The sequence below is a fragment of the Prunus mume genome, linkage group LG8 (genome assembly GCF_029339155.1).
Source record: "Prunus mume cultivar Tortuosa linkage group LG8, ASM2933915v1, whole genome shotgun sequence".
NCBI lineage: Eukaryota > Viridiplantae > Streptophyta > Magnoliopsida > Rosales > Rosaceae > Prunus > Prunus mume.
Genome location: NC_142705.1, coordinates 6,510,540 through 6,536,741, shown reverse-complemented (window position 1 = coordinate 6,536,741; position 26,202 = coordinate 6,510,540). Strand labels below are relative to the sequence as shown.

The window sequence follows — 26,202 nt, the reverse complement described above, 5'->3', positions numbered from 1 at the left end:
TTATTATTATTAATTTGAGGAAATGTGAACTCACTTATAGATAAGTTGATTCCATATAATGCAAAGCTTGGGATATCTCAGCTGCGAGCATCCATACGTTCTTAAAGTTGTAAAGTTTAATCACAAGAAGCACCTCCTTCCCAACAAGGCAACAACAATAAATATATTTACTTATTTAAATTTTAAATAAAATAATAATAATTGGTCGGCTTGGTCTTTACCTTTCTTGTGTGAATTGAATTACGATTGCAATGGTCCTAAAAAGGATATGCTGTAGTTTCACGAATTTTAAACCCATTTTCATGTTTAAAAATATGAATAAGATAAAAAGAGAAAGCAAGTGGTCGGTTTGGTCGTTTTCTTGTGTTGACTGTGAACAATGCAAGGAGGGTCTTACCTCTAATGTCGGTGGGCATAAAACCACTCAATTACATCCTCCAAATCCCAAAATACCAAAGCATAAATCATAGTCAACAATGAGTTTTGACACACGAGTACTTCCTTAATTAGGGTTTTGCAAAATTCAAGACTTCAAATTTCGGTATAATGAACTCTTCGATTCAACTTACACTCCTTAATGAGTATGTATGTGTGTAAAGTATGACTCGACAACAAAAAATGAATTGCATATCAAGTGCGATAAGATGTTACAAATGACAGAACCACATTTAATCCGAAGTGATAATGGCACCTCATAACTTCATAATTTCATGTAAAATTTATATGAAATGTGCACCTAATAATAATAGGTCAACCCTTATGTCAAACAGGTGTACTAAAATGCATCATTGCATACATATGCAATATGTTGAAAATCATATTTTGAAACTGGTTTATTTTGGGATATTCATCGACACATATGCTCAAACGACAGCCTAACTTTGTCGTTTGCCAATCAAAGAACAATAATTTTTTGTCACAATCAAAGAACAATAATAAGAAGGAAAAAAAAAAAAATTATTGCTCGGGAATTGGCGCCACAAAATGCGACAATGGTTTTAAATGAATAGATCTTGTTCATTTTATGGGGGCACAAATTTTATAAAAAATCTGGATTTTTTTTATAAATATTATTTTACTTTAAACCCTCCAAAACTCCATAAAATTATTGCCACTTTCTCGTGATTGTGTGTAGACACGTGTCCCTAAACCCTTGACGTTTGGACACCTATGCAAGGAAGTCACAAGCTCACAAACACAACCCATCTTCAAGAATCAAAATTGGTTATGAAAACCTTAAACATTAACTCAAACAACACGTAACGAAAATCTACAAGCAATGTGTTTCAATAAAAAAAAATAAAAATAAAAATACAAAAGTAATTAAGAAATAAAGTATTGTATTTTCCAATTAAAATTCTTTTGCAGCAAAAGTTAACTTTTGCTTTTAAAAAAAGTCAAGACAATAAGCAAATGATAATAGATGCCAAATTGCTAATTGAATCATAAATGATCATTTGAGATCCTTTATATAACAACCAACTTAAATATAACATGTCATAACTTATCACTCTAGCAATCTTTTGAAAAAAACGATATACAAAAGCACTTTTTTAAAATCAACTACAAAGAAAAGTACTTTTTTTCCTCCACAATAAAAATGTTAATCCTTTTCTCACTATAGATTGATGAAAATATACCCAATTTAGAATATGAGCAAATGAAAATCAAAGATTTTTATATTTTGATTTTATCATAAAATATTATTTATTAAATTATTCTCTCTCTTTCTATCTACTTTCTCTTTCTTTGGTTATATGTGGAGCCCATGGCTGCCCATATGCATTGCTGGCTTTCAGCCATCGCTTTGTTCGTTTTCCTTTATAGGGGTTTGTCTGCTGAAAAATACCACCAGAGAGAGAGAGAGAGAGAGCAAAAGAGTTTCAGTTCGTTCAATCACACTGATTGAGAGCTCTCTTTTGTTAAATCATCTATATCTTCTTCTACCTTCTGCGTCACCCACAAGAAAAACCCAAATTCAGAAAAAAAAAAATTACAACCACCAGTCGAGCAAGTTAATCCCAGGATAAACAAAAGTGATCCCTATCCAAAAACCCTTTTGCCCACAGTTTTTGGTTTGATGGATCTACAGATCTAACGCGTTAATACCCACATGTATTGCTCTGTTTCATTTAGATCTCCATCGTTTTCATCAGCCACGATTCAGTAGCTGACCTCAACTCATCAAACTGCCTACTTTTACACTCTGAGTTTCTTTCCCTAAAATTTTTTCTCTTCTGGGTTGTTATTTTTGTGATTGGTTTATCAAAAAGGTTAGTAATTTGTTAGTGGATGTTATAAAGTCGCTGAATTTTTTTGTGAGTGTGTGAATAATTGTATGGTTGAAGTGTGAGATATAGAGAGGTAGATATGACTGCCACTGTTTCCCAAAACTCTCTGTTGCTTATGTTGCTTTCTTCATTTCAAGGTAGTATTAACATTTGGGTCATGGTCCCTCTGAGCCTGTTAGCAGAAATGTGGATGGGTTGATGTTTTGTACCTGATTTTATCATCGTGGTTGAACGAGACTGTTAACTGAATTTACATAGTAAGCTGATTCTGTGGTCAAGTATATGATCAAATTTCGTGAGCTAGGGATTTTATTGCCTATATTAACTGGCTGTTTTCCCTTTTATAGTAGATTTTTTGTTCTTCAGGAGAGGAGGCTGGTGGTGGGGTCTTTGGTTGGGAGTGATTTTGCATCCATTTTGGATGTGGAAGCATTGGAGGCTGGCCCAGGTGAAATGAGGGATGTTATCAAGGTTGATGAACTTTCTGAGGGCCTGCTGGCTGCCATCCTCATACCGATATGTACAGCCAGGTTCGGATGCAGTTGGCAGACAAGATGGGTTACTTTGGTACAAAGACAACGGGCAACACTTGAACGGTGAATTTTCAATGGCTGTTGTACAGGCCAACAGTTTGCTTGAGGATCAGAGTCAGGTTGAGTCTGGTCCCTTGAGCACGCTGGAGTCTGGCCCATATGGCACCTTTGTTGGAATATATGATGGTCATGGCGGTCCTGAGACCTCCCGATACATCAATGATCACCTATTCCAGAATCTAAAAAGTAAGCTGCATTATCTCAGTCCCAGATGAGCTTTTTAGTATAAAAATTTTTGTTGCATGAATAAATTGGATTCGCTCAAACTCGTTCATGTTAGGATTCATTTTACCAGAATTAAATGAATCTCCTTACTACAATTCAGGGGATGTGTATTATCGATATTTCAGTGATGAGTCTTGAGATTGGAATGAAGTCATTGCTGATGACTTTGTTTTTTTTTAGGATTCACATCAGAGCAACAGTCCATGTCAGTGGATGTGATACGGAAAGCATATCAAGCGACAGAAGAGGGATTCCTCTCTGTTGTTACCAAACAGTGGCCTATGAAACCCCAAATTGCAGCTGTTGGGTCTTGTTGCCTTGTTGGTGTGATCTGTGGTGGCACCCTTTACATTGCCAATGTTGGTGACTCCCGAGCTGTGCTGGGGAGAGTTATGAAGGCTACTGGGGAGGTTCGTGCCATCCAGCTGTCATCAGAGCACAATGTGGCCATAGAATCTGTCAGACAGGAGATGCATTCTTTGCACCCAGATGACTCACATATTGTAGTTTTAAAGCATAATGTATGGCGCGTAAAGGGATTGATACAGGTACTTCAGTACTCGTAAAGGGTTTCCATCTCACTGAAAGCATTTTCTTTATAGTTTCATCTTAAATTACACATGACAGATTTTGTATTCCTGATATTGACTTGTTTAATGGTTCAACAAGAAGATTGAAATGACTTAGCAGTTTGGGATTCTTGGGAAGAGAACTGTGGTCCTTAATAGTACAAAGTGGTATTAATATCTCACATGTCAGGAGGCTAAGATGTTGGCTTCATGTCGGGTACTTAGACCTTTGAGCTAGTAGATAGACTTGTAGGCTAATTTTTGCTTTTACTTGAAGAATAAAGATGCCATATGGGTAATTATTGACATTATCCGTGAGTACCTGGCCTGAGAGTGGTTTAAGCAGTGATAAATTTTGATTTTATCAGGGTTGACTTAGATTGACTTAGAGCTGCTATTATTTTAATATTTCAATAGTAGAAATGATTGAGCACATGGAGATGTTACCAGTGTTCAGCAGATTGATTACATTAGCCCTTCAGAAAAAAGAAGCACAATTTGAACTTTGTAGAACTATTTTTAATGAAATAGTGTGGAGATCTCTGATTATTTAGGAGAAGTCCCTTTAAAAGAGCTATTTATTTAAGGTTTTTAATGCATCAAATTTATTATTCGTGGTGAAATATTTTAAACATTTCTTTACTTTTGGTGTTTAATGGATCAAAATTTATGATTCATAATTGAATGTTTTATTGTTATTCATAATTGTTGTTTTTAAAGAAAAAGGATATTTGTCTTTTGCAGGTTTCTAGATCAATTGGTGACATATATCTGAAAAAGGCTGAATTTAACAGGGAGCCTTTGTATACCAAGTTTCGCTTACGTGAACCTTTTAAAAGGCCAATTTTAAGCTCTGAACCATCGATCTCTGTACATGAACTTCAACCACATGATCAATTTGTCATATTTGCTTCTGATGGGCTGTGGGAGCACCTTAGCAACCAGGAAGCGGTTGATATAGTTCAAAATCACCCACGCAGCGTAACATACTTGTCTCAATGTTGGATGCAATTTCTGTTTTGCTTTAATATGTTTATTTAAATGGAATAGCTAGTTGTGCGGTGTACTATATTTGGGCTTTATCTGGCTAGGATAGGATCAGTGTGCCCATACATGCTGTTACTGATAATAAACAAGTTGTTAGATGGGCAAGCAGGCTTTGAGGGGGATATATATGCTTGTATTGATAGGTGTATGATTAACAATGCAGGAGCAGCAAAGAATAGTGTAGAATTGAAACATCATATTATGATTGGTAAATAAGAGACGGAATGTGACTTTACTCTCTTCTTGTTTTTCAGGGAAGTGCTCGGAGGCTTGTGAAAACTGCCTTGCAGGAAGCAGCCAAGAAAAGAGAAATGAGATACTCAGATTTGAAGAAAATAGAGCGTGGTGTCCGCCGGCATTTCCACGACGACATAACAGTCATAGTCGTATTTCTTGACTCAAACCTTGTGAGCAGAGCCAGCTCAGCTAGAGGCCCTAGTTTGTCTGTGAGAGGACGTGGTATTAATATACCTGCAAAAACTCTTGCCCCTTCCATGGAAACCTCATGAAGCCGGCTCATGTAATATTGTACCTATTGTTGAGTCCTTCTGAGAGCTCCGGTGAACCATCAGCTTGTAAATCCAAGAGAGATAAGGAAGGTGCAGTCAATTTTTTTTCACTGTACAATGTAACAATTAACTTGAATATGTATGTTACTTTAGTTTCTGAGATCTTGAGCAGAGGTATAAGGAAAGAATCAAAGATGTAGAGCTTCAAAGATGACAAACACGAGATTCTTTCTTGAGGAAATCTTCTCTGCGAATTCGTTTTCTGTTCTATTTTTCTTTGTGTACTTCATGCAGAGCATTGGGTTTTGTAAATCATGCGGAAGGACAGCCCTGGAAATGGAAAGCTCTGCATGATGTTGATTGCAGTGCCCAAAAACTTAAAAAATAAAGAAGGAAAGTAAATTTTCACTTTCTGCATGGAAAGAGGTTTCTGGTTTCGAACCCCAGAAACTTACCCCTTTTCTTTTCAACACTCCCATGATTGCAAGGAAAGGGATGACCAAACACTGCCATAACGGCTAAGAACAAGAGTTGCCCAAAATTAAAGTTACAATCACCCTTTGAAACAAGGACTTATTTGAAACAATCACCCATGAACAAACAAAGACAATACTTTGAAGCTCTCTAAGCCTGTAACTTCAATTGAGTTCTGCAAACCCAACTTTTTCTTTCTTACTTTCCCGCCAAAGCCCGTTCTAAAGAATTAAGCGAAATTCAGAGGAAACAGAGACATGGGTGGCAAGGTCTCTAAGCAAAGTAAAAAAGACGATGTGGTTTTGCTTTGTCGGGAGAGAGCGGCAGCTGAATTGAGAAGGTATGCGTTTGCAGAGGCACAGCGCAATTATAACCTGTCGCTGTAAGGTCGTTTGTAAAAAGCCATTCCTCTCCATCTGATTCTGATTCTGAACCAACCAAAAACACCAATGCTTACCCTTCTTCTGATTCTGGAATTTCTAGAAGCTCTTCTTCAGAGATAGACAGAAAAAAAAGCTACAAGAAAGCTCAGATGATGGAGAAGAAGTTGAAGAGAATAGGGATCATAATGCTGGGACTGATGGGGAAGAATTGGGGTTAGTTTTGCTGAATGATGAGGCTGTGAGAGAAGGGAGGAAATTGTTGGAAGCATTGAAAGAGGTTGAGGTCCAATTCCTTAGGGCCTATAATTCCAGTTTGGATGTTTCCAGGATTCTAGGCACCAACATGGATCAAAAGCAATCTGCCTTGGAGGAAACTGAAGGTGGGGTTTTCTCTTTTAAAGCCCTTTTTGTTATTTTGATTTGCTTGGTCATGGTGTATAATTCATGTTTATATGATTTTGCGTGCAGAGAACTCAAGTAAACTCAAAAAAAGCCACTCCATCTCATCTATATTATCTTCGTCTTCCTCCCGAAAAAGCCTCCTTAGATCTAGCACCAGAAGTTCTTCAACAATCAGCCCTTTGAATGGTGGTCTCTTTGATGACAATGGAGCAATGGGATCCAAGCGCCATTCGTTAACACTACAGACGCTATCTGTTTCGGAGGAAAAACTCTATGAGGAGGTGAAGGTAAAATATGAATCTAAGAATTATTTGCTTTATTCAGTTTTATGAATTTCTCATAACTTGATCATTAATTTATAGGATTGTTTTAGCTTGTGTGTTCCCTCCTCCATATGGACAACCTAGATAATTTGAGAATAACTTGAATCATCTTTAAATTTTTATGTGCAGGATGGACAGGAAACCAGGAGATTATATGATCGAAAATGCTCCCAATATTCGAGAAACCAAGGACGTGGCCAAAAGACTCAACGCAAAATTGGAGTTGAAGTAGAGGAATTGCAGTCCAGAGTTTTGGTTGCCAAACGAAATGCGGAATCAATATTTAAAGAAATTCGAAAACTGAGAGATGAGGAGCTGCAACCACAACTTATTGAGTTGTTACAAGGGTAAGATAGATGTCATAAATTTATTTGTAATACATGACGAGTCTGAATTTTTTTGAATTATTTTGTTATAACCTCCTCTTTCCTACTTTCTGCAGGCTGATGAAAAATTGGAAGATCATGTCAGAAACTCATGAAACCCAACACAGAATCATGTCCGAAGTGAAATGGCTCAAGTGTTCATCTTATGGAAAGTCACAACAGCGTGCAACTCAAAAGCTTCAAGTAAAACTTCAAAAATGGCGTGCTTGCTTTGCTCAATATGTTTGTTCACAGAAAGCATACATTGAGGCTCTTGATGGTTGGATGATTAAGTTTGATGCTCCTGAAACCGAAGCCTACTCAGAGAATTGATCTTCGCTTCGACCGTGTAGAGTAAGCGTCCTACCAACAACAGAAATATGTCATAATTGGTTAGACGGCATAGATAAGCTGCCATATAAAACAGTGGCTGGTGCCATGGAAAGCTTTGGCGAGCATGTCCAAGCTTTGATGGTTCAACAAGGTAAGGAGCATCAACAAAAGAGGAAGGTTGATGGGCTTGCTGAAAAACTTCGTATGCAGGCTTCGAAACTTGAACTAGATAAACAGATGAGTGAGTTAAAGTTATTTCGTGTGCAAGAAGATAAACCGCATGAGCAAAAGCAGATGAAGCCCTTGAAAAAGATGGAGAACGACTTGGATGGCTTAGAGAAGGAGCTAAAGCAAGAGAAGGCGAAACATCATACCGCCATGAAGGAGACACATGATATGTATGTGAATGGATTTCAAAGTGGGTTTTCGTCAGTTTTTAAATCCTTGGCCGATTTTTCCAAGACTTCCATGAAAATTTATGATGAGCTTTTAGAATAGAATGACATTCAGTGCGATTCAGTGAGAATCCAGTAAGGGTAGATGACAAATGACTGATGAACAAAAAAAAAATTGCATAAGGGGTTTTCAGAATGCTAGGTACTTTTTTATTTTTATTTTTATTTTGGAGCAAATTTTAAGAATTGATTCATGCTTCTTTTTTTTTTGCTGGAACTTGATCTGATGCACTGTGTCTTTTGGATGAACTTCTTTATATCAGTCTGGTGATTCCGAAGAATCCTTTTTATTTTACCTTTTGTCTGTTGTCAAGCCCAAGAATCCAATAGTCAAATCTGAACAAACAATGGCTGCTGGGGACAACAGAATATACAAAAGCCAGCCTACCTACCTATCATGGAAACTTTTTGAGTGCAGGCAATATCTGTGCAGTGAGTGTTCTGGATTCGTTATAACAATATTCAGTGTTTACCATGTGATGTGGTCCATCTATAATTATACATAATTAAGTCAGTATTACTATTAATCTCTCTTAAAAGAGAGTAAATAGATTAAGATTTCCAAGAGTGGCTTTTTATCACTGTGACTGTGACATAGCATATTCACATAAATCTATATGAGAGAGAGAGAGAGAGAGAGAGAGAGACCTTTCTAGGCACAATTCTCCATAATATTAGAGCGGTATACCTTCCTGTTTCAATCTGCCAAGCTAATCTCTGTGTATTTGTTGAAACAAAAAGTTGTTCGCAGTTCCCGAAGTACTTCTCTCCTTACCTATAAAGAGGACCTCTTAAAAATGTGGCTCAATCACAAATTGACATGTTTTTTTTTCAGTAGTCTCAAAAGTGTTTTTCCCTCCTCTTTCATTAGCATAACTAATTTCTTTTTTTATTTCATACCTCAAGTTAAATTTTATGTTTGTTGTGGACTTTTCTAACTCCAATCCCAACAATTCACCTTCATCCAAATTACCATTGACAATGTTGGTAGGCATAGTTTCTTTATAGAGGTTTTTTTTGAAAGGATATAGACATTTTTTAATCAAGCAAACTTTGAGTTGTAGAGACCATAGAATACATTAAAATGCATCTATAATGTCTCCTTGCCTAGTTATGAAAAACTAAAGAGATGGTTTGTGGTATAGATGAAAGCAATTAAAAAAAAAAAGAAGAATTCAATTATGAATAATAAAAGAGAAGAAAGAAAAATATTTTTAAAGAAAAAAAAAAGCACATGTTAGTTTGTGATTGAGCCACATTACTAAGGCCAGAAGGAATTCCTATTTATGGGTAAGGAGGGAAGTATTGTCCATATAATTTTAACCCTTCTACTCTTCTATTAACCTCATTCTAATTAAACATGTCATGTGGCTTCTACTTACCCTCAATTATAATTTTGAGCTCTTCGATATTTTTGCTTTGATGCAAATGATAATTTAAATTAATTTAACTTACAGATAAGAAAATTCAAACGTAAATGTAAAAAGACAGTACCCTAATCAACTGGCACAATCCATTTGACTAACTCACCACCATAAGTATAACAGATCTTCCAAGTTCAAATCCCAATCAATTCATGTGATGCGAGCTCATGGAACCAACAGTAATAAGTACTCAAAAGTTTGACCCAGGTAGAATGCAAGCAATTGATGGTAAAAAAGAGGTGGGTGGGGCTATTTACATCCGTACATTTTGCCTTCTTCCAAGGTCAAGGTTTTTTTTTTGGGTAAGCCTGCCATGTTCAAAAGTTTTGATTCGTGCAGCCAGTGTTCCTTAATGGGAAGAGTTAAATATGACTTTTGGTAGACCAATTCTCCCCCATTAGTTAGCTTAATGGTGGGGTTTTCAAGTCTTCTCTACTGATATGGTTTTATGGGCATCTCAACAATTTCTCAATATACAAATCTTCTTATCTTGTTCTCTTTCTAAGATAGATTTATTTAATTCAGCTGAACAAGGAATATTATGGAATGTAAGAAGAAGGTGCAGAGAACTCACTAACCCTCTCATAAAAATTCTTAATTATATGGGGGTGACAGACAGATGAGCCACCCCATAAAACATTTTATACCAAGTTTCAGTCTTTGACTGACAAATGTCAACTATTCATGCATGCATGCCTTCATGGAACATTAAACACACCAACTAAGCAAGAGACCCTTGTTAATTAATTAATTAACCCTTAATTATGTGCTAAATTGCTAATGTGGGAATCTAAATATGGCAGGGAAGTAAAGTTTTTTCAGTTTTTTTCAGGCTGCATTAAACAGAACAGCTTAAACATGACTCTCAGAATGGTAAGGAAGCAAGTGGGCTACTTTTGGTTCAGATTTTTATGTAACTTCCTCTTATTATATGCAATGGTGTGAGAGATTTTGGTTGCCATATCAGTTTGGCTCATTTTCTGACAAACCCATATTTTTTTCTCTCTTACTTTCCCACCAAAACCTGTGCTAAAAGACTTAACCAAACCCACCTCCATGTTTCAGCCAGGGGCAGAGGACAAACTTATACAGTGGTGTATCAGTTATATTGATATGATGTGATTCTCAACAGCTTTTCCAAAACCACTTTCTGGCGCTCTCTCTCTCTCTCTCTCTCTCTGCTACCAAAGGCCACAGCTTTCAGCATTAGTTTTACTGTTTAGCATAACCCACCACCTGTTTTGCACTGAGCCAAGCTGAACCAAACCCCTTTTACCAAAGTACATCTCTAAATTCCGAGGAAACAGAGACATGGGTTGTGTTGTGTCTAAGAAAGGTGAAGAAGAAGATGTAGTTTTGCTTTGTAAAGAGAGAAAACGGCAGTTGAAATTGGCTGTAGAGCGCAGGTATGCGTTTGCAGATGCACAATGCAAGTACAATCACTCTCTCTATGCAGTAGCAGCTGCCATAAGGTTGTTTGTAGCAAGACATTCCTCTCCTTCTTCTCCATTTCTCATCACTTTTCCTTCTACTAATTCCTCTGAGACCACTGAGACCGTCATCTCCAACAACCCCATGTTCCTTCAACAGAGGCCATCTGAACCCAACTACCAAACCATTGGTTGCCCATTTTCTGATTCTGCAAATTCTATAAGCCCTCCAAAGGTAGATAAAGAAAAACAACTGCAAGAAAACCCAAATGGCAGAGAAGAAGATGAAGAGGGTGGTGATGATGATAGTGAGACTGATGAGGAGGAAGTGGCTTGTGAGCATTTTTATAGTGGGATGGCTCCAACAATGGCATCACCACAGAGAGATTTTGGGTGGGATTTTCTTTAATCCATTCTTTGATGGTGTGAGAACAGAGATGGGAAATGGGTTGAGTCAGAACTCTGATGAGGATTTGAGACTGGTGAGAGAGAAAGAAGGGATTCCTGAGTTGGAAGATGATGGAGAAAGAGTAATAAGTGATGAGATTGGAGATTTAAGTAATTGTGATGTGGGTCAGGAAGAGAATGGTGGGACTGAGGCTGTAACAGAAAGAGAGGATGCTAATGTGAGCCAAGGGGAGCAAAATGGTCTAAGGGTGATTGATACACCCACAAATGGGAGGGAATTGTTGGAAGCATTGAAAGATGTTGAGGACCATTTCCTTAGGGCCTATGATTCTGGTTTGGATGTTTCCAGGATGCTAGAGACCAACATGGTTCAAATGCAATCTGCCTTGGAGGAAATTAAAGGTGGGGTCTTTCTCTTTTATATCTCTGTCTTCCCTCAACAAATGCGTTGTCTGTTATTTTTACTTTCGTGGTAAATTCATGTCTATATGTGGGTTTGATTATAAGACCTTTTGAGATATATTACTGATTGCATAAGAAAAAAGTTGCAATTTTTCCAGCAACATATCCATTCCATCCTATTTATGCCCCCCCCCAAAAAAAAAAACAACTTACTTCCCTTGTGCATATGTAGAACTGTTGAACTTACATCTTTTTGTGATCTTTTTCCCATCCCTTTTTACCTTTGATCGCTTTCAGGTCAGTAACTTGGCTTCTGGTCAAGTTGTCCCATGAACATTTTATTTGGTATTCCATGAATTACTTGAATCAGTTATCGTTGTCGTGTGCAGCAAAGTGCAGACCTACTGATTCCCATCATATTCTAGCTCTACTATCAATTCATCTATGATTTTGGGTGCAGAAAATTCAAGTAAGCTCATGCGGTCAATCACACGGAGCCGCTCCACTTCATCCACATTATCTTGGTCTTCCTCCTGTAAAAGTCTCCTTACATCTAGCTCCAAAAGTTCTTCAACGTGGACTCAATTCAATAATTATCTCTTTGATGACAATGGAGTTATGGGATCTGGGAGTCATTCGTTAACACTAGGAAGGCTATATGCTTGGGAGAAGAAACTCTTTGAGGAGGTGAAGGTAGAATACGAATTCAACATTCCTTTGCTTCATTTAGTCTTTTATATGACTGTTCGTATTTCTTGGGATGGATGATCTACATTGGTAGCCTAATGATATCAGATTAATGTATTTGACTTCTGCTTCTTATAAGTTAAATTGGTCCGGGCTTACAAATGTAGACGAGCTATCAGTTTTTGGGTTCTTTGTTTCCCTTTCCATTTGGACACACAAAATAATTTGAGAATATATGACCACCATCTTTCAATTTATATATTCAGGCTGGAGAAGAAACCAGGAGAATATATGAGAGAAAATGCTCCCAGTTGAGAAACCAAGATACTAGAGGAGATGGCCTCAACACTGGGAACAAAATTGTAGTTGAAGTACAAGACTTGTATACCAGAATTTTGGTTGCCCTAAGAAGTGCTGAATCAATCTCCAAAAGAATCCAAAAACTCAGAGATGAAGAGCTGCAGCCACAACTTGTTGATCTGCTACATGGGTAAGATAGAAGTCAGAATTTTGTTAGTAAGGTATAAGAAGCCTGTTTTGAATTTTATTATAACCTCCGGTTCCCATTTTCTGCAGCCTAATGAGAAATTGGAAGATACTGTCAGAATCTCATGAAACCCAAAACAGAATCATGTCTGAAGTGAAATCTCTCAACCTTCCATCCTATGGAATGTTCTGCAATGATTCACACCAGCTTGCTACTCTTAAGCTTGAAGCAGAACTTCAAAATTGGCGTGCTTGCTTTGCTTCGTATGTTTCTTCACAGCAGGCGTATATTGAAGCTCTTGCTGGTTGGCTCTTCAAGTTTGTTACCCCTGAAACTGAATTCCACTTGAAGGGTATGTCTTCACTTCAAACATGTAGAGTCAAGGGGCCAACATTACTTGGAATTTGTCATGATTGGCTAGCTTGCCTGGATAAGCTACCTGATGAAGCAGTGACTTATGCCATGAAAAGCTTTGGGAAGGATGTCCGAGCCCTGATGGTTCAACAAGGTGAAGAGCATCGACAAAAGAGGAAGGTTGATGGACTTGCCAGAGAACTTGACAGGAAGGTTTTGGCATTTGAAAGGACAGAGAGAAGGGTTCTTGGGTTGAAGTTTTCCGAGCAGGAAACAGAACTGCATGTACGGAATCGCATCGAGTATTTGAGTGAGATGAAGGACCAGTTGGACATGTTTAGGAAGAGGCTAGAGGCAGAGAAGGTGAAACATCATTCCAGTATGCATGAGACACAACATATTGCTGTGAATGGATTTCAGACAGGGTTTTCTTCAGTTTTTGAAGCCTTGGCCGAGTTTTCAAAGAGTGCTATGAAAATGTATGATGGCCTTATAGCATTCAGTGAAAACGCAATGGGATTTGATGAAAAAAATACCAACCCATCATAAAATGACTTGTTGAAGCCGATGATAGATGTGGCGGATGCACAAAGGTTTTTGAGAATGTTAGGAACCTTTAAGAATTTATTCATATGATAGGTTGTATCAAACTTGCTCACTGAAATGATTATATATTGCAGGCCCTTGCTGTGTAGAGACAATATATAGTTTTCGAAATGTTTTTATATAAAGTACAGATAATAGTGCTTCTTAAAGGAATGAGAATATATTGCACTCAAGCAACTCAGAATGTACCCCCAATCTGCACAGATACAATGGAACTTTAAGGAATTGATAATATATCACAATACAGCAAATTCACAATATACCCACAAATCAGAAGCACAGTTATACTGGAACTTCTCTCTCTCTCTCTCTCTCTCTCTCACACGCGCGCACACACAAACACACACACACACACACACACACACAGAGGAAAGAAAAACATGGGCATCAACTTACATCTGTTACATGTTTAATTCTTTTTCTCTACTAGATTCCTCATGTATATCTTCGAAATTATCAATGTCGATACTGATACTACTATTGTCCAACTCCAAACACCTTAAGCTTGTGCTCTGAAAGGAGAGGCTATCTATGTCCACATGAAACCTCTGAAATCCAATGCCATCTATGCTCACGGAGTTTTGAGACTGATCGTAGTCGATCGATCTTTTATGCCCTGTCTCTGTTGGTCGACGAGAGCCAGTTGATCTTGAGACTCCCTTGAAGGCTGTTTGTTGATGAATAAGTTGTCTGCATTGTAGAGGGCCTCTTCAAGTTCTTGACACACTTCGGACATTGTAGGACGGTTTTTGGGTACTTTTACAACACATCGTAGGCCAAGTTGTCCCATCTTTAGCATCATCTCTGTGTCGCATGGCTCTGTTAAAAGATTAGCATCTAAAATCTCCTCAACATGACCTCGCTCTATGCTAGGCCTTGCCTGCATTCAAGAACACAATACTTATTCACTATAACTCAAAACAAAGGCTAATGTTTTGCAGTCCTTATTAGCAATGAGTTATGAAGTTTGTTGGTTTACCCTATTGGGATTAGAAAGATCTTAAGTTTCTTACATTCTAACAATGAACAACGTTTAAGTATTTTTACCCAGTCAATGATATGTTGTTTAGGGCGATGTCCCGTTAGATCGACTGCAGGCCGGGAAGAAACAAGTTGCAGAAGTATGACACCAAAGCTATAGACATCACTGAATGGGGTTAGATGGAAACTTGAACAATAGGCAGGGTCAAGGTATCCTGGAGTTCCTTTGATTTGGCTACTGACATGTGATTGATCCCCAGTTGGTCCGGATCTCACCAGTCCAAAATCTGAAACCTTGGCTTCAAATCCATCTCCTATCAAGATGTTACTCGGCTTTATGTCACGGTGGATTATGCTTGGGCTGACCCCTTCATGCAAATGAGCAATGCCTGTAAAATTGCACAACCAACTTTATTATTGTCATCATTTTTTTTTCTTTCTGTAAACGTAATCAGTTAATTGTAGCATAAAATCTGTATGCAACCAACCTTTTGCTGCTCCAATGGCTATGTTCACTCTTTGCCTCCAAGTTAAGCTCCTCCATTTTCTTCCTACATATAAATTTACTAATTAAATAGGAAGATTAACATGTAACAAAGTAAGTTTAATTTTCAGGTAAGCGAAGGAACATACCCATAAAATAATCAAGTAGAGAACCATTTGGTACATATTCATAGATCAAAACTTTTCCTCCTCTTGCTCCTATCCCAAATCACAATTCAGCCATATTAATATGCAGGAAGTATTTTTGGAAACAGAGAGGGCAAGACCTGAAAATTGCACAATGCATGCAAGTACCAGATGGTTCTTCACAAAATCCAACCAAACCTACAAGGTTTCTGTGCTTGACCTTAGAAAGTAGCCTCACTTCTGTTCAAGGAAACACTACACAGAAATCAGATTAATATGCAACTTGTGAATCTTAATCTCTTCTGATGTGTGACACATTTATTATATATTGGTTCAGGCTCACCATTTCTGAATTCTTCTGCACTCTGAAACGAATCAGCGTGGGTTCGCTTAATGGCTAGTGTCTGCAGATCATCAAAAGTCCCCTGGTAGACACTTCCAAAAGCACCACAACCCAACAAGCAATCTTTGCTGAAGTTCTTGGTGGCCTTCACCAGTTCCTCTAATTGGAACCGCCTGAGCAATATTTTCTCTTCTTTCAAATTTCCTAATAGACAAACAAATGAAGTCACACCCCAAATTTTAGTTCAAGGTCTTTGCATTTTACAAAAATTGTAACTAACGTTCTCTTCTCAAACAATTTGAAGCGTTAGTAAATTCTTATTTTTAAATTTTAATCCACGATGTTTAATTTGACACTCAAATAACATAACATGCTGTACATTTGATAGTATTTGATAAATTAAGAGAATATTACCTAGCCAAATAAGCTAGAAGAATGTGCAATCTTATTTCTTTCATGGTTTTCCAAGAAGAGTGTGCAAAAATTGGGTTAACTTGGTGGGGCCTATAATTACTTAGAAATGGGAAAATGTTAATTGCTGCAAACTGAGGGTTCTGCTCACCTTTCTGCCCAAGCTTCTGTGGCAATTGCCTGTGCCTGAGAGCTGGTAAGAGCTTCGTCTTGATCAAGTAAAATAACAAAGCAACCACCAAGACTGTCAAAATGCCAACAACAAAGCCTCCCAATATATGAGTTTGATGAGAATGACCAGAACTTGGAGATGGTGGTGAAGCCACTGCCAAATAACGCTGCATTGCCATTCTCACACCAAATAAGAAATGAATTCAAATTGTTCTTAAAACATGTTGCTCATTCTATATCTGCTCATCTGCATCAAACAAATAAATTTTTCTTCCTTGAAGAGAGAGAGAGAGAGAGAGAGAGAGAGAGAGGTAGGAAGGAATATTGGAAAGTGTTAGTGCATATAAGCTGATCACAAACTGACATCTGCCGGCTAATTAATGTTTTCAAATATATATATATATATATATATATATATATATACAAGTCTATGGTTTCAAAGAGTCAGTATTCTAGTCATCACTTATGACTAGGTCTTACATGCTAAGACGGCATATAAGCCAAAAATAACATCTGCATCTATACGTATATGTGAATTGATGTTTGCATGATTGTACATTTCCTGCTATAAGAAGCATAGAATTCCCATGCTTCTTAAGTTCAAAACTGACATGTGTTTTGCTCCTAAGTATATTGGTTGTTATAGTTAAATGATTCCAAAATTAAATTAGTATGTAAAGTGGGGAGTGATTGATTAGGGCATCAATTTACAATACTTGATTATATATTATCAAATATCGACACGATATGGAGTGTTAGGATTGTGTGGTTCGATAAAAATTATGGATATGAGAGTGATTATGATCACTGAGGTTTTTTGAAATAAAACCCCACACTTAGATGAGTGGCCTTATCTCATCCAAGGTATTATAGTTAATTTGATGACAATATCATTATGTAAATTAGTGTCCCGGACCAAACTATCTTTCCGTATGCTATGTGACTTTTTTTCATTTTGGTCATTTCACCATGAAACCCCTAAAGTGTTTCTAAGCTTCTGCAATCTCTAAACAAGATAATTAGGCATAAAAAATAATGTCAGTGACGATCCACAAAAGAAATATTAATATCAATAAAAATATTTGACTTAGACAAAGGAAGAAAAAAAAAACCCAAATGAAAAATAATGTTCATTATGCAAGCAAACAGCACCAGTGACAATGGCAGGAAAAAAAACAAATGAAGAAAAACTGTTTATTGGTAGAGTATGCATCCAAAACGACTGATTCATCTTTTTAATTAATTGCAAAATATTTCCCCCAACCAACTAGAAACAAATTGACATGAATGCTATTTGTTATATTTATACAAATTAATCTTTGACAGGTAAATATTAGAAAATTTTTCTTTAAAAATTGTATACATAATAATTTGCATTGGTCCAATATTGATGATTTGAAGCTATACGATGTCTTTATGTGCAATTGGTTTTGTGTATTGACCTGATTAGCTTTGGATGCTTTGGATACCATGTCCTTAGTCTTTGGTTTGCATTAGATTCTTTTGAGAATGGAAGTTATAATTAGTATATTTGTAAGACATATTAAACAGATCATCCTAGCATAATAAAACCGCTTTCTATCACCGAATCACTTTCAAACGAGCCCTTAAGCATTGGGGGTGTTTTAAGCAAAAACGATAATTAAATTTACAAATTCATGTACAAAACCAACTTTGTTTGCACCCAACTTCTTTCTCATTACACCCAATATGTATATATAAATACATTTTGCCCTTATTTATTTGTCCACCACAAAAAAAATCTGAGGCAATTCACGTGTTATCAATTGGGGAGGGGAAGAGAAACGACGGCGAAAATTGAGAACCTGTGTACCACAAAAAATTGAGAAACAATGGCGAAAATTTACGAAAATAGTTAAAATAAGCTATGATTAAGACAAATTAAGAAAATCGAATAATAGTGAAAAATAAGACAAAATGCTCCCTTCAAATTATGACATGTTCCTATAATAAGATAAATAAATAAAAGTGAGTATTATAACATGTTACTTCAAATTTTCATAGACACATATACATGAAGTTTAATTGATCAAAGAATATATATATATATATATGCTCAAATATAATCTTATAGAGATGACTCGGATCTTATTCTAGGGCGGAGGTGGGCTCCAACCCAATGTAATGTTTTTGAAGTGCAACAATTTGGTGTTAATTCATCCCACTAAATGAAAATTAGCCCACTCAACCCTTGCACAAATAGGTCTGTTACATCCGAACAACTCCTTATATAAAGTCATTCAACCACTCATACATAAGTATATGAAAATAATAATAATTACAGCAAGTTTTGAAAAAATTTCTAACTCCGCCCCTTTATCTTATTAGTTACCTTCTTAGCTCCACTTGATGCACTTTTTCTTTTGTTCGATTGATGCACTTGATGCACGCATCTTACGTTTTCTTTCGTTTATCAAGCACGACATGAAATGATAGTGTATTCATTTGTAATTATGCTTCAAAGTCACGTTAATTACTTTGAGATCATGGCTTTACAGGTTATTTGCAAAAAGCCCTAGGCAAAAACAAAGTCTCGTGTGAGAAGATCACATGATTCAACAAATTATCCACACGATACTGGGAAGAAGGAGCCAAATACAGCCGCAAGTACAGAGAGTAAAGACATGAAGGATGTTGAAGGTGACATATACACGCATGTTGATGAGTGTGGTTTCACCTGAGGTGGCAGCTAGGCGCATTTATTTCACAGTGTAAAAGAAAAGAAAAGAAAAGGTGCCCACCAGAAAATATAAATGTAAACCATTAACCTCTAGTTATTTTATTAAGAGGGAAAATATATTATCACTCGATCACAGTTTGATACAGTTAAGGTTGTGTAGCTCGATACAAATTATAAATGTAGAATTAGTTGTGATTTCACGCTGAAAGAACACCATAATGATTTATAGTTAAAGAGTAAGTTGTTCATCACTAATCACATCGATAGATTTGAGATAAAACCTCACATCTTTATAGGTCGCTTTAGATCTCATTTCATCCAAAGTATTGAATTGGGTGGTTAAGTTGATGAAAATGGTCTCGAATTAATTACTATTCATGTGATCTTATCATGTTATTAATTACTCATACTGAAAGATGCATACTTTCATAAATGTGAGAGATGTAGGGTAAGAAATTAAAGCTTTCATAGATAGATGTACAATATGGCTGGCCCGCATGTTAATTTGAGATTTCTAAATTATTCATGTGGTAGCTGAAGTGCTTATGACTGTACTCTACTTGTTCTCTACAGTGGGGGGTTGTGGCAATTTCTCGCTCAATGGCTACAAAGATATTTTATGCCTCGCTTTAATGACTTTGCCTGTGGTCCGTGCTGTTCAAACGAATACAAAAATAAAACAAGCATCTAACTCAGCATTGCCTGAATTATTTATTGAAAAACAATCCATCCCAGTCTTGTAATCTCTTTTCTTGATTTCCCAATCTTTAGTGGTAGATGACTGATTTCCTTATTTTAAGTACTGACTTGAGTCAGAATTCATCTCCAGTCTTGTAAGGGATGGGATAAAATCTGATGCACCGGGAAGAAAATTTTACCTAATTATTTGTCTGGTTGGAAAGTTTGTACTTTGCTTGTTAAAAAACATACCATATCCAAAAGAAAAGTGTTTTCTATTTGTGATATAATGTTCCTACCTACCTGATTAGATAACTTTATCAGCAAAATTTACACCGAGATATCCCAGTTGTGGAGGCAACTAATTCTCCATCACTTGCATCAGAAGAAAAGTAATTGCAGTCCTTACACTCACAGATCAGATGAGAAAAATAGGCATCTCCGCAGAAGGAGAAGAATTTACATGTCAGGAGGATAGCATTATGTTTATTTGAAAATTTTGGAGCAATTGGTATCTGGGTTAAAGTGGAAATATGGATAAGATTGCTTTAAGTTATCCTCGTAAAATAGTTATTAACATCCTTTACTTCTGCAGAAAAATTCTGGCATTGGATCCCAATATGCTGGATAAAAAAGAACCTCTGATCACCAGTAACTGAGGATCCAAAATATATTTCTTCTTTCAGTGTCTTTACTTCTTCAATTCAGCAAAAGAGAAACGTTTCTAATTCTTCAATGGAATCTGTTTTAGCAGACAGAGCCTTGATGTCAAGCAGGGCCCTCCACCTCTAGGCTGAGGCTAGAGGTGAATTATAAATGCCTTGCCACGCCACCATTAACCAACCAAAAGCACAATTGTCCTTGCCAGTACAAAGGAGTAAATGTGGTGCTATGAAAGTAGGGGTTGCTGTGCAATAAAAACTATCAAAAAATTTATACATCAACTCACAGTGTAGAGCATGAAACTACTGGAGCAGCCTTTAGCCAACAATACAGATGAAAAAAGGTACAAAATTGTATGATCAATAAAAGAACTTTACTCATTTGGTAATTTACAGACACATCACAGATCACAGATCCCTTCTGCATAGTGGGCATGAACCATGCCGCAGGAGCCACTTGTCTATACAAGGTAGATGAAACATGTGATGGCAGTGGGGCAAACTTCTAACTGTCTCTCCAAGCTGAAAGTCCTGATAATGTAAAAATTCATAATTTCAATCAGTATGTTTCAAATTTAACAGCAACCCTAAGAGCCTGTGAGAGAAAAAAAAAAAAAAAAAAAAACAATATGGCTTTAAGATTTTAACCTGAAGGCAAACTGAACAAGAGACTTTCTCCCCAGAAGCATCCACATTATTGTTGCTAGTAATAATGATCTTTGGGATCTTTTCAACTGAATCTCCAGGCAACCCTTTGGACCCACCAGTGTCAAAGATATTGGGGATCTCATCAAAGCTTGATTCAACTGCGCCCATCTGGTTAAACACAAGGAAATGAACAATAAATTAGTAAGCACATAAATTAGCATTTGGAGTTGATTCTCACATAAGAACTAGCATCTAGGTATGGAAATTACCTGACTTTGCACTGCACTTAACATGGCTGGACCGATCCGTTCGCGGACTAGTCTACCGCTTAGGAGACTTGCAATGACATCAATCTGCATAGTTTATGAGAAAACATGAATTAGGCACTCATAATGGCATTTGCTAATTGCAACTCTATTAAAGCTTGAAGATAAAATTCACCAAACTCATGCATTCTAAAGAGCAAAATTTGCAGTGACCCCCTAACCCTACAAATAATCTCACCAAATACAGAAGACACCCAATTCCGGACTCATCTGATTGCCAAAGAATAAGGGAAGATTCAAACACTTCGATAGAGAAAACAGCTCCTGATATTGCTCCAACAGCAGCCCCTCTTACAAATCCACTCTCAGTCTCTTGGCCTATCAAAGCTCCAGTCATAGCTCCTAACATGGTGCCCACTGCACACAAAAATGTCATTTCCATTAGTGAGAATGTTAAGATAAAACACGTCTTAATTACCAAAACGCTCTCTGTTCCAAGGATCCAGACATATTTGGATGAATGTAAAAGGACAAGAATTCACAAAAAAAACCCTTGTCTATAAGTGAAAGCTTTTACTTTAATTAGAGCTAGAATTTAACAAATCAATGGCATATCAGCCCATGCATCATGCTCCCAAATGAAATTCAATTCTGTTAACAAAATCTACAAATTCCAATGCATGAAATTGAATTCCTTTCCTCTGTCAGTACCAGAAAACAATTTGATCTTGGTTGCAGATATCAATTATTCAAGAGCCAAATCCAATTAATTGCAGTACCGACGTCAAAAAGACAGAAACAGATCAAGAGGCAACACCCATGTAAGGCATTAACAAAGAAAGACAAAAACTTTCATCAAAGACAACAATGAACAAACAGAACCCAATAACATAAAACAAAAACAAAAGGCTGAGAATGAACCGTCGAAAGGCAAATGAGACGAAGAGAAAAACGAACCTAATGCAAAGAAGAAGGTGAAGATCGCAGAGAAAATGTTCCCAAGAATCGCAGAGACCGCAAAGTTGCAAAATTCCTTGATCCTCTCAAAGAAATTCCCAAATGAAAACGAAGAAGATGAAGAAAACCGAGATGGGTGTGCAATAAAATCCATTGTTGGGTCAGAAACTGTTGGGTTTATAAAAGCCTTTGTAGCTGGATGTTGTTGATCTTAAAGCAATGAAATTTAAACCCTTTAAAGAGGTCACCAATATCTGCGTGTATATATAAAAGAAGGGATAGGTATGCTTAGTCCTTAAGAGAAGAGATAGAAGACGGGAAAACCACATCAACCAACTCGCATTTAAAGCTTTTTTTTCTCTTTGACATACGACTCTCTCTCTCTGTCGCTTTCTCTCTCTCTCTCTAGCTAATAAGCCCTGTTTTCTTCCATTAGAGCTATATTTGCTCGTGGATGAAAGAAAATATAGGTCTTTGCCTCTGTAGAAAAAGATTAGTAATTTTGGCTACAAATACATGTGTGAGAGAGAGAAGAGAAATAGCAACCCATTACTAATAAGAAGCTTCTGCTTTGACAATCGAGCGTCCTTGTTCAGGCTATAAATCGTCCACAAAACCCGTCACTGCAAAATTAAATTTTTATTTTCCATCACCCATTTTTCAACAATGAGAGAGAGAGAGAGAGAGAGAGAGTCAAGGGTGTGGGGTTGGTTTTGTGAGCTTTTGAGCCCAATTGATTGGCCACCGCTGTCCACGAGCAGTTTCTACGAAGCTTGGAAGATTTTCCTTATTTCCACAGGGTAGGCAAAGGCAATGAAAATATCTGCAATTGTTTTTTCCTTTCTTTGTTTTTGGGTTGGTTTGGTTATTGGCTTGGCTTTTGCTTAAAATGGTATGTTCTTGCCTCTGCCACCTCAACGTAGAAAAGCCATTACAATGTCTGATTAATTACTCCTCAACAAAGATGACCAAACACAAACAGATAGCTAAGTTTTAACTTAATTTTATTATAATTGTCCAACCAAAAATGAAAACGTGGCAAAATTAAACTGAATTTTAAATTAAGGAGCGAAAATAGCTGGTTATTGAGAGGGGGAGCCTAACAGTTCGTTACATATTATTATCCGATTTTATGTGATAGAAAGGAGTGTTGTTTTGTGGTAGGTGTGTTAGGTGGGTGACGCATGTTTTATTTTGTAATGCTTGTATGAGTTAATTCAACCGAGCTCCTCCGAATTCAATTTGAAAATTTTCGTATGTTTGAAAAGATTAGATGGAATATCTAGGGTTGGGATGAGCTCAAATTCGAGACGAAATTTAACTAACATTTTTGACAATTTTGTTGCCGATTAAGTTTGGATCATTTGAATCCAATCGAGCTTAACGGAGATTTAGATGTGTATAAGATTGGACTATCCTTGCTAATTAGCCAAACTTGAATTTCTAAACTACTAGAAACATTCTATGTTGAATTATGACTTTCTTCTAATCGAATCAAAGATGACTATGGAGTCTGTACAAAACGCCTCATTTGAAAACGTGGTGATGTTGCTTCTACTAAACGCGGTTGGAAAAAGTATAAACGGCTTAAGGCGAGTGCTTCCTGGAAAAGTATCACCATCCATCCCTTTTAGGCTGCTAGCTTATAAGCTCCACTTGTTTTTTTGACTACTTATTATATAGTATAAGATTTAATTCTATTTAAAAGACTGTCATGTACATCTAGACATATGTAAACATGGAATGGTTTTCATGGGAAGAAAAAAGAAAAGAAAAAACATTTCGCATCCAGAATATGTACTCTCTTTCTTTCTCACTCAACATAATGAGTGAAACAAGTGAGAAAGAGAAAGTGTTGTTACATTTACGTTTTCCTCTCGTTTTCGTATACACGCCTTTCAAATTTAACCTCACCAAAATGAAAAATGGATTTTTTAAGTCATGGAAATATTGAGGAAGTTGGGGTGGCTATTTTTTAAGTCAAATTAAAGTTCTTGATGATATGATGAGAGACCAAGAGAGTTCTAGAATATGTAAGTAAGTATATGTTTACCTTCATATGAGGGAACATGTATTACGTATGTAATTAAGATATGAATGTCATCATCAATTTCAAATAGGCAAATATCATTTAGAAGTTGAAGTCAAGAAAGTTTGAAAGCACTTGAAGCTTTAGCTAGCTAGAACTTTCTTTTCTTCTTTGTGTTTAATGTACATTGCCTTTTTTCAGACCAAAAAAAATAAAAAATGTACATTGCCTTAACCACACGCTAGCTGCTTCCAAGTCCATATAATATATGCATTACTCTCTCTCCTTCTGGAAAGAAAAATATATCCAGATTTGGAGATATAATTATGCATTCTAATCAAGTCTAGGATGTTCTTAATTATCTAATTAGTGGGATCATCATATGTCATGCATATATTATGTATATGTCAAATACCCTCTGACGTTTTCTTTCTTTCTTTACTCTGGTGGTTAAGCTAAACAATGGCCCATATCATGTTATGATCAATGAAAAATTTCTTACTGAAATTTTCAATTAATTGTATTGCAATCAGAGAAAACCTACCAGATCTTACTATTTAGAGCACTTCCAGCCATTTGATATGACAAAGGGTAAGAGCAAGGCAAGGGATGTTACTATTTACTTGAATATTAGCAGCCCTTGCAAAGGCTTGTGGTGTTTTAACTCATTGCATGACAATCACTATTCACATGAGATATTAGGAGAAGAATTTGTATAGAGTTTTGGTGTGGGAAGTGAAGAATATGACTAAGTATTTATTTTAAAAAATTCTGAAATTCTTAGTATTTTTTTAGATTTTTTTAATTTTTTTGTTGTCGCTGACATCAAGAAACCCATGCAACAGCCTGCTTTTACTTTGAACTGGCTCGGTTTGCTTTGGGACCCATTTGCTTGCCTAGGCAAGGCCCCTGGAATGCCAACCTGCAATTTGGGCTCCTCTTGCCCTAACAAAGGCAATCGCTGGAGTTGCATGTTGGCTTTCCGAAGGCCTAAGTTGTCCGGCAGCAGGTCCCAAAGAAACAAGCCAAAAGGCAAAAACAGATGGCTTGGGTTTACGTTAGCAACAAAATTTTATATAAATCAGCAACAAAATTTTATATAAAAACTAAAAAACTAAAAATCAAAATGTTTAAAAATAAACACTTAGTCATATTCTTCACTTCCCACGCCAAAACTATATACAAATAGGATATGAGGAATTTGTATAGAGTTTTGGTGTGGAAAGTGAAGAATATGACTAAGTATTTATTTAAAAAAATTCTGAAATTTTTAGTATTTTTAAAGATTGTTTTAAAAAAATTTCGTTACTGACATCATCACTGACATCAGCAACCTCAGGCAACAATCCAGGTTGTTCTTACCTTCGAGCCTACCTAGGCTTGTGGAGCTCTCCAGCAGCCTGGAACATCAATGGGCTTGGGCCCTTGTTGCTGGTGAGGAGCACCACTGGAAGTGCTCTTAAAGTCCAACTGGGTATTTTATTTTCTTGAATTTTTTTTTAGAAGTACATTTTCTTTTGAGATGGGGGATAATAACAATTAATTTAATTTTATGACAAGTTCATGCTCTCTTTCCAACTCCAAACAATGTCCTATTGAAAGATGATCCTAAACCCTAATGCCTAAAACATTATGTGGTCCCTTTTCCATTTTCAACAAACCCATATATATCCAAATCGTTCTTCTTCATTTTTAGCCCCCTTCTATTGTGGGATTACTCAAATAATTTTATTTGAGAGACACCCTTTAGGGTCATCTATGAATTTTTTTCAACGATCCAAAGCATCTATTTTTTAAGTCACATTAATAGATATTCCTCGCAAAAAAAAATAGACAAATCAGAAACCGTTTTGATATCCAATTGTGTCATACAAAATCAAAGAACACGGAGCTTCAAGAAAATACTAAAATTTCAATAATTCAATTGAGTGGTCAAATGATATCGGATTCAAGTGATT

At 36.6% G+C, this 26,202-nt stretch overlaps 4 protein-coding genes and 1 pseudogene across 17 annotated transcripts; 3 read left to right on the top strand and 2 right to left on the bottom strand.

The window, feature by feature from the left end:
• The first annotated feature begins 1,789 nt into the window (after positions 1-1,789).
• LOC103340386 (putative protein phosphatase 2C 46) lies at positions 1,790-5,475 on the top strand. 12 transcript variants are annotated; one of them, XM_089042778.1, is made up of 6 exons: positions 1,821-2,273; positions 2,429-2,548; positions 2,658-3,070; positions 3,290-3,657; positions 4,423-4,678; positions 4,980-5,475. In XM_089042778.1, exons 3-6 carry the CDS (start codon positions 2,752-2,754, stop codon positions 5,120-5,122), a joined length of 1,086 nt encoding a protein of 361 aa, XP_088898904.1. In that variant the 5' UTR covers positions 1,821-2,273; positions 2,429-2,548; positions 2,658-2,751; the 3' UTR covers positions 5,123-5,475. The 12 variants fall into 12 exon arrangements, with proteins under 12 accessions (XP_008242023.1, XP_088898906.1, XP_088898904.1 ...); XM_089042779.1 differs by having other exon boundaries at positions 2,642-3,070; XM_089042775.1 differs by having other exon boundaries at positions 2,639-3,070.
• A 150-nt stretch (positions 5,476-5,625) lies between these two features.
• LOC107881705 (protein ALTERED PHOSPHATE STARVATION RESPONSE 1-like) lies at positions 5,626-8,250 on the top strand. 2 transcript variants are annotated; one of them, XM_089042782.1, is made up of 5 exons: positions 5,626-6,095; positions 6,192-6,471; positions 6,560-6,774; positions 6,946-7,163; positions 7,259-8,250. In XM_089042782.1, the coding sequence occupies exons 1-5, from the start codon at positions 6,051-6,053 to the stop codon at positions 7,512-7,514; spliced, it is 1,014 nt and encodes a 337-aa protein (XP_088898908.1). In that variant the 5' UTR covers positions 5,626-6,050; the 3' UTR covers positions 7,515-8,250. The 2 variants fall into 2 exon arrangements, with proteins under 2 accessions (XP_088898908.1, XP_088898907.1); XM_089042781.1 differs by having other exon boundaries at positions 6,560-6,780.
• A 2,283-nt stretch (positions 8,251-10,533) lies between these two features.
• On the top strand, positions 10,534-13,859 carry LOC103340452 (protein ALTERED PHOSPHATE STARVATION RESPONSE 1-like). The gene is made up of 4 exons (XM_008243870.2): positions 10,534-11,633; positions 12,094-12,326; positions 12,587-12,810; positions 12,897-13,859. The coding sequence occupies exons 1-4, from the start codon at positions 11,093-11,095 to the stop codon at positions 13,708-13,710; spliced, it is 1,812 nt and encodes a 603-aa protein (XP_008242092.2). The 5' UTR covers positions 10,534-11,092; the 3' UTR covers positions 13,711-13,859.
• Positions 13,860-13,974: 115 nt separating this feature from the next.
• On the bottom strand, positions 13,975-16,607 carry LOC103340384 (putative serine/threonine-protein kinase PBL11; annotated as a pseudogene). Its single transcript, XR_016122687.1, has 7 exons — positions 16,284-16,607; positions 15,722-15,925; positions 15,547-15,618; positions 15,382-15,450; positions 15,237-15,299; positions 14,815-15,137; positions 13,975-14,647 (listed from the first exon to the last, which is right to left on the bottom strand). The product of XR_016122687.1 is annotated as a putative serine/threonine-protein kinase PBL11 (transcript).
• Positions 16,608-20,569: 3,962 nt separating this feature from the next.
• On the bottom strand, positions 20,570-22,909 carry LOC103340383 (NEP1-interacting protein 2). The gene is made up of 5 exons (XM_008243790.3): positions 22,216-22,909; positions 21,497-21,675; positions 21,262-21,345; positions 20,993-21,160; positions 20,570-20,875 (listed from the first exon to the last, which is right to left on the bottom strand). Exons 1-5 carry the CDS (start codon positions 22,367-22,369, stop codon positions 20,753-20,755), a joined length of 708 nt encoding a protein of 235 aa, XP_008242012.1. The 5' UTR covers positions 22,370-22,909; the 3' UTR covers positions 20,570-20,752.
• Between the last annotated feature and the right edge of the window lie 3,293 nt (positions 22,910-26,202).

Bases quoted from the DNA above. Each gene is read 5' to 3' on its own strand.
- LOC103340452 (XM_008243870.2), top strand. From the start codon at position 11,093: ATGGCAGAGAAGAAGATGAAGAGGGTGGTGATGATGATAGTGAGACTG. The intron at 12,327-12,586 runs GTAGAATACGAA...TTATATATTCAG, and splicing joins AACTCTTTGAGGAGGTGAAG to GCTGGAGAAGAAACCAGGAG. The intron at 12,811-12,896 runs GTAAGATAGAAG...CATTTTCTGCAG, and splicing joins CTTGTTGATCTGCTACATGG to CCTAATGAGAAATTGGAAGA.
- LOC103340383 (XM_008243790.3), bottom strand. From the start codon at position 22,369: ATGGATTTTATTGCACACCCATCTCGGTTTTCTTCATCTTCTTCGTTT. The intron at 21,346-21,496 runs GTGAGATTATTT...TAAACTATGCAG, and splicing joins TTGGGTGTCTTCTGTATTTG to ATTGATGTCATTGCAAGTCT. The intron at 21,161-21,261 runs GTAATTTCCATA...GTGTTTAACCAG, and splicing joins TAAGTGCAGTGCAAAGTCAG to ATGGGCGCAGTTGAATCAAG.
- LOC103340386 (XM_008243801.3), top strand. From the start codon at position 2,752: ATGTTATCAAGGTTGATGAACTTTCTGAGGGCCTGCTGGCTGCCATCC. The intron at 3,071-3,289 runs GTAAGCTGCATT...GTTTTTTTTTAG, and splicing joins CCTATTCCAGAATCTAAAAA to GATTCACATCAGAGCAACAG. The intron at 3,658-4,422 runs GTACTTCAGTAC...TGTCTTTTGCAG, and splicing joins GCGTAAAGGGATTGATACAG to GTTTCTAGATCAATTGGTGA.
- LOC107881705 (XM_089042781.1), top strand. From the start codon at position 6,051: ATGCGTTTGCAGAGGCACAGCGCAATTATAACCTGTCGCTGTAAG. The intron at 6,472-6,559 runs GTGGGGTTTTCT...TTTTGCGTGCAG, and splicing joins TGCCTTGGAGGAAACTGAAG to AGAACTCAAGTAAACTCAAA. The intron at 6,781-6,945 runs GTAAAATATGAA...TTTTATGTGCAG, and splicing joins AACTCTATGAGGAGGTGAAG to GATGGACAGGAAACCAGGAG.